Genomic DNA, 12,919 nt, shown 5'->3' with positions numbered 1-12,919 from the left:
GGAGATCAAACTGGAGGACCTTCAGAATCACCATCACACACAATTCCTGATATTGCATTCCTAGGCCACAAGGGGTCCTGTAATTATACAGCACTAAAACCGCGAGGAAAATAATGAGACTCCATTAGCGACTCTGGAGTTCTGAAAGAGACCTTAACAGTGCTTTCTCCTCTGTTCAGAAATTTACTCTCTGTATGACCTTGCACAAGTAACAAGTCTGCTCTCCATGGATTCCAAATCCCCATCTGTAATTGCAGCCCTGTCTCCTTCCCAAGCAGTTGTGGGGAGAATATTACTTGCAGAGCCTTGAAATCACTAGGAAACTAAATATTCCTTATGCAACGCACTAGCAGCACATTTCTAACCCACTCCAGCAAGCTGCGCATTTTATCATTTTTCTTCATTTTGCTTTTTTGAAGTCAGTGAGCAAGAAACGTGGGCTGAGAAGAAAGTCTATTACGTGGCTGTTTCCCACACACTTGAGGAACCCAGGAACACAAAAGCAGAGGTTCTTCTGCAAAGCTCGTTAGTGTTTCAAGCTGTTTCACCAAAACCAAATCTAAATCCAAGCTCAAAGCTTCCATTTCTCCTCCCACTGTAGATGCAGTATTTGCAGTTCACAGCCAAAGCCGCACCTCACCCTCAGGATTCTGTGTAACCAGCAGGGTTCCTGAGATCAGAAATGTAAAAGCTACTGCTGTTCTTTTATCACAGGCCACCAGCCTATTAAGATGGAGATCAATAACAGAAGGAATCCTGCAAACTTGAGTGCTGACATATCAGCTTTTTTGCTAAAGAGAAAAGACCAAAGGAAAAAGAAGTGTCGTGTTGTAGATCTTACCACACACAGTAAGAGCTAGCAGAAGAGAAGAAATAATTTTTAAAAACTCCCATGTAGCAGCTTTTGAAACAACACTGATATGCAACCCTGTAAGAAAAGCAACAAAACCATTTTCAGGGTTTGTATTTGCTTTGGACATTTACTAGAATTGGAAGATGCTTTTGAAATGGTCTCATATCAGCAAGAGCAACAACAGCAGGACTACACTCTACAGAACTCTACAGTTGAAGAGAATCTCAGCAGCGGGTTTCAAAAGGAATGAGAAATTAGCTCCAGCAAACATAAGGAGATAAAAGGGCAAAGTCTACAGACTAAATCAAGACACCTAGAGGAACTAATTGTTCAAGTTTTTTTAAATGCCACTAGCCACAGGTCTTACAATCCACAAAAACATTTTCAGACACATCTTCTAACCAAGGCAACTTTCTGATGGGAGAAGTCCATCCTGTACTTCCCTATTTATTTACTGTGCACACAATCTCCTGACAATATGGGAAAATGCCTAAAAGAGAAAAATATTGACTAGGATTTTTTTCAGTTTTCACCATGATAGAGACAGCCTCTACTAATGCAAAAGACACATATATTTTTAACATCCCTTCAAAAAAAAAAACCAAAAAAAAACAAGCCCAGGTCCCAAAGGCCACCTGTCCCATAACTCAAGACTGTAGGGAGTAAGAAACAGTGGCTATCCTCCAAGAATGCTAGAATTCCTATTTACTGTAAGTAGAAGTGTAAGATAGACTCCCCTGGGGTAAAGAAGAATATTACTAAACATAACTCTGAATTACTAATTTATAGAGTCATTTATATCTAAACTCCCATGCTCAACAACTACATGCAAGAGTGTCTAGTCTAGTGCTGCAAAGCTAGAACTGCTGATATTACCCTGGTGCCAGCTGAAGATTATTTCTGCATCCTCTAAAAAGAAAAATAAAGAACGCCCTACAGATCGGTGAAAATGGGTGGCACTTTGTGTTATTTCTGTGCCACATACAGCCTGCTGACAGAGGGGGGAGAGCAGATGTTAGCACACTGCAGTGCCAGCGTGAAGCACTCCAGCAAGAAGAAGAGAAGTTTCCAAGGCTCCCTAAAGAACTGATGAAGATCTAATGCTCTACTTTCTATTTAGTGTCAACTACCTACAGATTCATTAGCTAATGATTCACACTGGCTAGTTTAATTAACATTACCTGCAGAAGTGGAAAGCAAATCCCTCAGTGTGTATGTGTGTCTGTGTCTACATAAAAAAAAGCCTCTGCTATAAAGCAACTCAATAACCTTGCTAAAGTAAATGAAATAAACCACAGCAAGGCAACAAGGGAAACGTAATACTCTAATTATTAACAGACTAATTTGTCTCAGCAGGAAAACTGGAAGAAGCAACAAATAGTCAGAATAACTTTTAAGGTCTGGCTCAAAATTCAGGTTATTCATCATTAGTTCAGATACCACGGTGGGACAAATCAAAACAGTGATGTGGAGAATAAGAGTTGGTAGGGGAGAAATAATATTAACACCAATCTACAATAGAGCATGAAAAGAAAACAATTCCCAAACATTCAGGAGAATTATGGACATTTAACAGGGCATAAGAAGGATGCAAGTTTATCCTAAACTGGATAAGACAGTCAAATCCCCTTGGACGTTTCTTCTGTTGTCTTGTTTGTTTGTTGAGAGAAAAATTGACTAACGTAAATTTAATGGACCAGCAATACTAGCTCTGAAAACAGAGAAAGAGATACCAAATTTTGCATCCTAAAGTTTGGAGAAAAAGGCATTCTTTTTCATCTGGTAACTTGGCTACTGCACTAATAACAGTGGATACAGAAGACAGTAAGGACAAAAAAAGCGCCATGTTCTGCTTTTCTGTCTTGGCAAGAATTCACTTTAATATTTAGAGACTGTTGTATCAGGAAGTGAAATTAAACACACAGCATGGGATTTCTAACGCAATCTGTTGGTCTAACTGTTCCCATTGTAGTCAATATTAAAACTCCCACTGATATACACTGCCAATAGAATTAGGTCAACAATGACCATTTTGAAAAGCCATTTAATTATCAAAGCCAGCACCAATAAGCCATGTAAGTTCAGAGGAATCAAATTGCATCACATCAACCCAATTGTTTCATCTTTTCAGCATTTTATCACATTTCATGCAATCCAATTTAAAATGCTAAATCAATTTGTATTGCAGAGGTTAGACACTCACATACAATAGAAATACTAAGTAATTTTTTGAGTGGCATCTACTACTTTCCTTTAAGGTTGACACTGGAAGTTGCACCATCTTCATGTAGCAGAAAAAAATAATGTTTGAAGCACTGAGAAAACGTGAACTACCTATACTGACTCGCTGTCTTGTTGTCTTGCAGTAGGTTACTTCAGAGGAAATAGGACAGAGGGCAGGAACAGCCCAAAGGTCCTATCTAGAGCTCAGAGGAGGTTACCAGACACTGCGAACTCATTTAGCTTTATTGGTTGGTCAGGTCTCACTGCAAGTCCTCTAAAGAGGGTTCCTGGAAGATGTCATATTAAACTGGCCATACTAAAGCAGAAGCAGATCGTGAAATCTTGCAACTCACCTCACAGGATTCACTGCTGATTTGGATGAAAACACATGATACATACCTTTAGAAGAGTATACTCTTCCAGAGTTACACAGTACTCCAAGACAAAGTGTGCACTGTGTTTTACAAAGGGTATAGAAGCAGGAAAAAAGATGATGAAGGGAACATCCCTTTTGCTGGTGGTTCTAAGAACATGTTGATTACTTTCCAGCACCATCCTGATGGGTAAGGTAGCATAGAGTGTTGGGAGCACTATGACAGAAAGTTAGCTACTAGCTTCACCACTGAGAAAAGCAGCAAATACCAGATATTAACACATAAGTTTTTAATCTGTCTGATCCTGTAAGATGCTGAGCATCTAACAGAAATCCATTTAGAGAAAAATGGGAGCACTTCTAGTAAATAAGCCTCTCAAAATAGAGAAGTAGACACAAATATAAAACATTGTCATTCTGAATATTTTAGTGAGCGACAGGCATTCTAGAAGACAAAAGGAAAAGTCACACTGCAAGATGGTTGTAATTCTGCACAGGGGTATAGTAGCAAAAATAACATCTCCTGGATCAGTTAGACTAGTGTCTTACTCAAAAATAAAGCTTCCATACAGAACGTGCTCCTTTACTCAAAATCCTCAAGGCTTGGAGAAGTTACAAACTCAAACCAGGAAAAGGGGATCACTCTACTTCTGGCTCTGAGGACAAATGTATCTCACCTAAAACCAGGATTATGTTAAAGATGAAACATTAAAGACAACTAACTTATCTAAGAGGAGAGTTATTTCCACAAGTAGATACAAAGAAGGAAGCCAGGAGCATAGCCTCTATCAAAAAGGGTACAAATATTGACATCCACAGATTAAAGTGACTACTGCATGGTTCTTTTAAAGTATATCTAAAAGAACACAATAATCTGTTAAAAATAAAAGTTATACATTTATAAACCCATCTTTGAAGGATATGGTCATTATTGAACAAGTACTTAAGTCAGAACTGAGGGAAACCACAAGAAACAAGAAAAACAGGGAAAAAAAAGTATTTGTTACACCAGAAGACCTTCCTGGCACTAAATGTATGATTGTGGAGTGAAGTCCTAAGCGAAAGACTGGAAGCCAAAACCAACTGAAGAATAAAAATAGTAGAGAAACTACAGAGTGATGGTGGTCAGCTGGAGAGACAGGAACGAGAATAGATTTTTAATATGGTAATTGATAAAGAAGTTAGACAAATCACTCAAGCCTTTCCATCATTCTGCATTCTTCTGAAGGCTGAAATGCCAATCTCTCACTAGGAGCTTTTTGAAAGGACCACCAGAGAAAATGAGCATCTATTTATCAACTAAAACTTCCTATAAAATAGAAGACTGCTGAGTTACTAATGGCTTTGCTGACCAAAGAGAAACAAACTCCCCAACCTTGATTACCCCTCAGAGCACTGTTCAGGGGAAAATATATTTACAAGATTAAAAATTGCACTTCAGAAGATCAAGTGTTTCAGAAAAGTATCACATATGAGAGGTCAAGAGAAATAGCAGCACTTGCCTGTAAAATGCCAGGGATTAACTGCTTCAGAGAAAGACTGATTTGAAACTAGAATGAAGCGCTCACTCTTTTCTAAGCACATGATCCAGTTATTTCTATTTTAATCACCTCACTGTGTGGTGGGCTCACAAATTGATGATGCTGTTTTAGAATAAGACTGATACACTTCATAGCTACAGTGAATCATTAGAAAGCAGAAACATCTGCAGGCAGACAAAGCTAGAGAGGCATCAACTTTTGTCTCTTCTTAAAAAAATATATTGCACTGTTTGCTTGCAAAGGAAACAGAATTGAAACCCTAACTTCACAAGCAATGCTAATCTGTTAGACCTATGGGCTTCAAGAATGCAGACCACTACCTGCTTGCATGGCCAGCAACAAACCAGTAACAGCTTGCTTCCTAATTACTCTCATTAACAGCGGACTTCACCTACTACATGACCTAGCTTGACTTCTGAGTTGCACAGACACAAAATAAAAGCAAAAGTAAAACAATGGACAGAGTTTAGATTTGTCAGAAAAACTTAGAAGTACCATCTTGACATCAAACTGTTTCCATGGACTCAGGCAATCAACAGTACAGAGTATGACAGGCACTTTTCTGGCAACTGCCACCTTTCTAAAGGCACACATTCTTTCACCACCCTGATATGAAGACACTTGCCTTGCTGGGATGTGACTTAATGGTAAAGCAACATTATGTTGGAGAGGTTAGCAAAATCCTGCAGTAGTGGAGGAAACAGTTATTGCCTGTTCACTGCATCGATGCAGCATCACTAGACATTATGACCAAGATAAGGGTAATAGAGAAGATTGTCACAAAAGAGAAAAGATTAAAAAAACAGGGAAAGTGAAGCTGCAGGCTACTATGAGTAGACCACAAGACAAGCTAACACCCTAACTAATCCTTGAAAAATTAAGTTCAAAGAGTAGGTTCAGTATCACTCCCATTCATCCAGCATCTGTAACTGTCTTAGCCTGAAATTGTGTTTAAGATGATAAATATAGTTAAAATAAGTTGCTGTGTATCTGGAAGCGACAACCCAGTGATAACTGCTTCAGAAACCTCTAGCAGAGAAGAAAAATCCCAGAAAATGACCACCAAGTTACACATATTTGCATCTGCTTTGAAAGCCAGTTTTGTAAAGGCTCATCTTCATCAAAAACAATGATGCAGTGCCATGTGAGGCAAGAAACAAAGGCAGATGAAAAACCAACAAAAACAGATAAAGGAGCTCTGAGAAGAAAGAAACAAATAGCAATCCTGCTTTATGTGAATTCAAATAGCAAATTGCTAGCAAGAACACTATTTGTAGATGCTCAAGAAAGACAGATAACAAACTGTCCCATCTAAGATTTCCAGGAAAAAAGGCTACATTTTCTGCAGTATACTGACCTGTCATGGACCCTAAAAATCCATTTCCATCAGCACTTGAATGACATGGAGAGCCTATTAAGATTCTCACATCTCCTATATGTCTTTTGTTAACTTCAGATGTAAACATCAGGATGGCAAGGAGAAAAATGAAAAACTCCACCCTAATTGCTTTTAGAAATCATGTGGTTTGGATATGATACCACTATCTCTACAACAACCACTGATCAAGTCATCTCTCTTATCCACTTTCACTATGTCCTATGAGAGCTTAACACTTGGCATACCATCAACCTACAGACCCCCAAGAAAGTAAACCTCTTTCTTTACCTCTGGGATTCCTCATGCTTCTCTCTCCACAATTATAGGGCTTGTCTCAGCATTCTGGAGCTGCAGATCAAAAGCTCTAGATTTATTTAAAGTGTCACAAAAAAGCTTTAATAATTCCAATCTCTCCTCTCTCTTGACAAGAAAACCTGGCTACTATTTGAAGAAGTTTCTTTTGCAGAAAATGAAGGTTGCCAGATAGGAAAAAAAACACTGAAATAAATGAGTGCATGGTGGACAGCTGCAAAGGAGGGCAGTAAAGACCAAGACTTTACAAAAAGAGTCCAAGTTCTACCCATGTGCTCTTAATAGTTGGTGTGCTAAGGGAAGAAGGTGCACAGTGAAATGATTGCACTGCTACAGGTTACTCCCATTGCACTGTGTCTCTAGCAATCAGTGATACACAATCAGACTAAAAAGGCAGAGACTGGAATTAAACACACACATGGACTTCTGTCACAAGGGTAAGAAGAAGTTATTTCAGAAGCTATTTCAACTGGCAATCTCCAATCTCTCCCTTCACTCAAACTCTCCAAAATTTTTCTGTGTCAGTCATCAAGGAAACCACATCCTTATTCTCACCATGACACACAAATCCCTGCTCTAAACTCACTTCAATCATTCCACTTGAGGAGCAATACAGAGAACGGAATCCAAAACCCAACCTTCTACCCAAATCCACACCACTGAGTAACCACATTGCCACAGCCATTGTCTTCCCTTTTCTATCGCAGTGCTTTCTGTTAGTTCAGACATGATTGCATCCAGACAGTTACTAAGTAATATTGCCAAGTATTAGTGCCCCAGTCGAGGTTTCTAAAGAAGCTAACAACAAAATATACTTTAAATGAAGACTTTCCAAAAGAAGGGTGATTGCCTGGATATCTCACACAAATGTCTAATCAGACATGCACTTTTCTTCTTAACACAAAAAGTTAAACCAGAATGCCAGCTGGAAGTGGAGCACTAACTATGACATAAACCAGACTCCCAAACCAAACATTTCACCTACAAAAGAAGTCAAAAAGAATCTACCACACTATTCTCCAAAATGAATGAAAATTACACACAAGACACTGGAAGTAAGACTTGCAGCTTTAATACAGTGGCAGTTGGCTGGCAGGTTGCGATCTTAGAACCTTTCAAGACAAGAAGCTGTTGGAAGAACTTCAATTTGGCAGCTCTTGCCAAGACTGTGTCAATAAACCAACCAAAAATGGCAGGAAGCAAGTATGATGGATACTCATGTATCTCATGCACTTAAGAGGAGACCCTTGCAAGATGCCCATTCGAGAAACCACAACTCTTGGTCCAGAACATACCTTCAACAAAAGGATTTTAAAGTGACAAACAAAGCCAAATAACATCACTCTGAATCTTGTAAGCTTTCCCTAAGTGATTATTCATCTTTGCAAAGCAAGAGCCTGCTTCCAACAAAACTAGAAGGTCCATTAGTGTCTCAGTAAAACAGTGCCTACAGTTCTCATATTTTCTGTCTGGATGCTCGTGTTGTCTCAAAAGAAATTAAACAGATGAAGCACTAAAACAAGACTTCAGACCTGTAAGGTAAAGCCCATCTTGTTAAAGAGACACAATAAAGACCTTCCTAGCCTGTGACAATGGCACAACTGACTGCATCCATGGCAGCACAAACCCTCCTAGGGTTTTACTTCTTCTCCTCCTAGGGAAGGAGAAGGAATAAAACCCTCTTTATTCTGTTTTATTCCTTCTCCTCCTAGGGAAGGAGAAGGAATAAAACAGAACAGGGAAAAGCTGGAGACATGAAAATAGTGTAATCTCCAAGCTCCTTCTTATCTATATTCTGTCAGGCAGCCCACTCTCAAAAGTAGACAGAGGAGTCAGCCACAGTCCCACCTTTTAGCCTTAGCTTGAAAACCTTTTTTGAACTGTAGTGAAGGGTTTGACTCAGGCTTTAAGAGCTGGTACACTGTCCTACATATCTGCTTTTCAGTCTGACAGATGAAACAAACCTCTATTTCTGTATTTGTTCCCATAGTTACTTCAGACAAAAAGGGACATAGATGGCCAAAATTCACTTCCAGAAACACCTTCACATTCTTATTATGAGGACAAATTCAGAACTACAAATGAAATAAGAGAGTTGCACTATCTAAGGAGTCCTAGAAGCATCACCCACAGTCTTCAACATCAGAAAGCTGTTTTAGACTAAAGGAAGTCTATAGAAGAGATCAAATAAAAATTCTTGAAAAAGTCAAAATAGTTTAGCTTTAAAAATCTCAATTTACTATGTGATGCAAACATGAGGTACTCGAAATTACAAAGTTCAACATGTATAATTTGTCTATAAAGAATTTATTTTTACCAGTTATGCTGGAAGACTAAAATGATGTCATTCTTTATTCAGAGGTTCTTATTCCACAACTCAGGAATTCTTTTCATTTTAGCTTAGGATTCTACTAAAGCTAACCTTAAAACCCACTCATATCAATCTATCTGGCAATAACCTAATATTACAATCTGTCTATACATTACAAACTGTATTAAATGCTTTTATGTAGACATGACTAAGTTTACAGTTGACAGTTGCATTCAATAAGCAGTAAGATGACAACAGTGACAGGTTAAACACAGGGAGCACATCTTATTAGACTGAAAAACACAGGTATAGTGTGTCTCCCTCCTCCTCTACTGTCCATAAAAGCTGGTGTAAAAGAAGGATATTACTAACACCTATAAAAAACACTACTTCAGATTCTTATACCAACACTACTTCTATTGTCATCACAAATGAAATGTATTTATGAATGAATTCACCCCTGACTGAGACGCAGGAGAGACTTTAACTTAAATTTAGAGGCCATAAGCACAAAAACAGTACATAGGCCCAGCTCTTCCCTTACTAGGCCAATTGGTAAAGAAAACTGAAAAAAAAGACAAAATGAATTTTTGAAGAGAAAAAGTCTCTGAATCCCAAAAAATAGGAAAGCAGAGGAAGGCTTATCTCCCAGGCATCCTGCACAAGCACAGGACTCACTCCTTGCCCAGTGCTCTATGCACAGTAAAATGTACTGGTGTTTAATGTCCCTTACATCCTTCTCCTTATCTCTGTGAAACAAAGAGATTATTTATCAATTATATTAGCCAGATTAGAAAGATTAAGTACCAAGGCAATTTTCTGGCTTTTATGGAAAAAAAATTCCCTGTATTTCAGGAGAAAAGCATGAGCTGCAGACAGCTAGACACATCAGCAACACCCTTCCCTATATCAAATCTGGAGACAAAGGGAAGTCAGAGCATCTAAACCACAACAAGAAAAATCATCCACGAAGCAATAAATGACTGCACAGGTGAACAAGCAAGGAAGGAGGGATACAGGAGCCAAAAGGAAAAGCAAGAACTCTGTAAGACATTTAATTGTGAAGTCTCAGCAGAAGAAATCAAATGAGTCACGAGAAGTTCCAGCTCTAAGGACCCCCGCACAGCAGCCCTCTCTAATCAGCCAAGAGAAATAATGAAGCAGAGAAGTAAAAAGACAGCAGGTCTTGAAAGCACAGAGCAGAATTTAATATGAAATATTCAACCAACAAATTCAGGCACTGCACTTTAAGGAATAAACACTTCTTTTTGCTCAGTATGAAATGAAAGACAACCTTAGTATGGCTGATTGAATTGCTTCCCTGACTGGGTGCTCTTACTGTGTGAACATTATCTGCAGGGGTACACACTTCTCTACAGGCATTTGCCTGGCTCTGTGGACAAAGAACACACCATCTTTTACTTCTCCAGCAGAACAAGCTGCCCCAGACAAATGAAATGGAATAATGGAAATAGTAAGGTCTATGCTTGCAACACACCCACTTCACAAAAACAGGCCCAGCAGCCACTGTATCTCTGCTCTTCCAGACCACAAGAATGCTTGAGAAAATGCAGAAGAGTCACTGCCTAATAGCTTATCTGCCCTCATTTACATTTTACACAAACAAAGCCACAATGAGAGGGAAAGACAATTCTCTGACCCTGTACTTCAGAATATTCAATTGCTGGAGCATGAAATGACAGCTTCACAGAACAACTTTCTAAGAAAAAAATAGTCTACCACCACTTGAAAGTTTGAAAGGGATTAATATCTTTCTTTTGGAAATAGCTAGTGTGACTAGTGTCCTTCAGAAAGGGATTTCATCCTGAAACAAAGGACATGGAGCTTTAATAACATGTCATCTCAAGTATGTGCCACTGCAGAAGTGAATGCGCAAATTAAAATAATAGGGAAGTTCACAGCATCCTTTGCTGGCAGCTGCAACTTAACAACCTAGATTTTTTGAGGAGTTCACAGCTCCCATCAAACACACCACCCTACTATACTACAGTATAACCACAGACTACTTCTACAACCATGCTCAGAATTATCCTATGTTTTAATTGCAGTATACACAAATGGGAGAAAATTCAGTGAAATACTTAAGGCTACTCAGGAAAAATCCCATATTTAAAAGGAAATTACTGAAGACAGTCTAAAAAGGTTATAGCCTTTTTGCTGCTAGAATGGATTTTAATCTAAATTCCTGTGCTTTTGGTCTACATGCCATCTAAAGAATATATTACTATACTCTTACATTTATTAGAAAGGGTTTGCAATAAACTTTTTGCTGGGACTACACTGCATATCACTGGAAGTCCAAAAGCAGATGCTGGAGAACAAATTTTAAAAGTTCGTCAGCAGAACCCCTCAGAAGGAAATACAGTGGCTAACAGGAATATTCTTCTAAAGTTTGGATGCAGATCCATTCCTCACTTTAACACAAGAGGCCTTTCTATCTCCTTACAGAAAACAAAGCCTTAACACAGATTGACAATCACCAAATTTTAAAAAAATCCCAAACCAAGCCAAAAAACCTCAATTCCAGGAATGTCATCTAATTTGACAAAGCTACAGAGATAAAGCAAGAAAAAACTACAGGACATGTTCGTCTGTCTCCTATAGCCTTAGACCAATGAACTAAGTCTTGCAAAGCCTCTTAGTGACTCTTGTTCTGTCTCAAGATTTGACAACTCTAGTAAAACTCTTGGTTCCCTGTTTCACTCGAGAAAAAGATTCTCATTTTCTTTATTTAACCAGTCTTCTAAATGTGGCTGAGATACCTAATGTGTTGAAGGTAGCCTACAACATCCTTAATTTTCATAACAGAAATTACAAGACCTATTTCTAGCAATCAATGCTCTAATGATTGATTGAATTACTTAACCTGTTCCTACAAGAAGCCTAAGGTGTCTTTGATTGATAAACAGTGGGGAACCAGAAATCAGTCCTGTGCTGACAACAGCGGCAAGGCAAGAGGGCTAGGCAGCACACACACTTACTCAAAATCTTCAAATTCCAGATCATTTCCCTCCACAGATGGGCTTGAGTTCTCTGAAGTGGAAGCAGAGGAGGAGGAAGAGCGGAGACGGTTTTGCTGATATCGCATAGAGCGTTGTCGAATACTGTCCCTCCGAGAAAGATACTGGATCATCCTCTGGGCATAATATGCAGCAGGAGACAACCTGAGCAAGAAAAAGATACACAAATACTCATTACATAAGCATAGAATGACAGCCAGTCCTATTTTTCCTTTTGAACTGCAAGTGCCAGGCCAGTACCAGCCTATCACAAGGCTGACTGTATGCATTTTATCCGTAAAATAGATTTAATACTGAAAGCAAGGAAAAGTAATTTTCCCTTTATATGCTACACTCCCACATGATCCCCTTTGCAAACAGAAACACCACATAGTACCTACAGACAAAAAGCTCATCCACAGAAGAGAGAAATTTGCTTCTCAGTCCTCTCTGAAGCTCACTGATTCATTTATTACCGGTTCACACTAGTATGCTCGGCAAGCATCACTTATAAGAACCAAGCCCAGTTTCAATGTGAATTCTGCCTGCAATGCCAAACAGCAGCACCGATCAAATAAACACTGAAGGAAGGTGCTGTTGTTTTGATGGTAGTTAGGGAGTACCACAGAATATCAAGCAGGAGAAAAAAAGTTTCACATCTTTAACTACTTTGTAATCTAAACAGTAGGGATTTTATATAGTGGCAATTTTATCAGATCCACTAGGTATATTTTAAGTGGAATTTTAAAAGCCTTGCACCCCACCTGAAAGGAAACCTTTCCTCTGTAATTAACTCTTAATTCTCTCTCATGCATAACCCAGCATTTGTTTGTGCCAGCTATCACACACCAGTATTACTCTCTTGAGACAGGTGAACACATACTCTCTTTTCCCACCCTGTGTATATC

General features: G+C 38.8%; 1 protein-coding gene across 5 annotated transcripts in view; it reads right to left on the bottom strand.

Annotated features, from left to right (window-relative positions):
- The window catches only part of AMBRA1 (autophagy and beclin 1 regulator 1), a 128,411-nt gene that overhangs the window by 79,066 nt on the left and 36,426 nt on the right, over window positions 1-12,919 (bottom strand). For all 5 annotated transcript variants that reach the window (XM_059849388.1, XM_059849387.1, XM_059849390.1 and 2 more), the window contains one exon: window positions 11,994-12,176. In XM_059849388.1, the coding sequence (XP_059705371.1) occupies window positions 11,994-12,176 (183 nt within the window). The remainder of the gene's footprint in view (window positions 1-11,993; window positions 12,177-12,919) is intronic.

This window comes from Haemorhous mexicanus, chromosome 6, assembly GCF_027477595.1.
Source record: "Haemorhous mexicanus isolate bHaeMex1 chromosome 6, bHaeMex1.pri, whole genome shotgun sequence".
NCBI lineage: Eukaryota > Metazoa > Chordata > Aves > Passeriformes > Fringillidae > Haemorhous > Haemorhous mexicanus.
The sequence above is the reverse complement of the archived record's forward strand: the minus strand, read 5'-3'. Positions and strand labels throughout refer to the sequence as shown.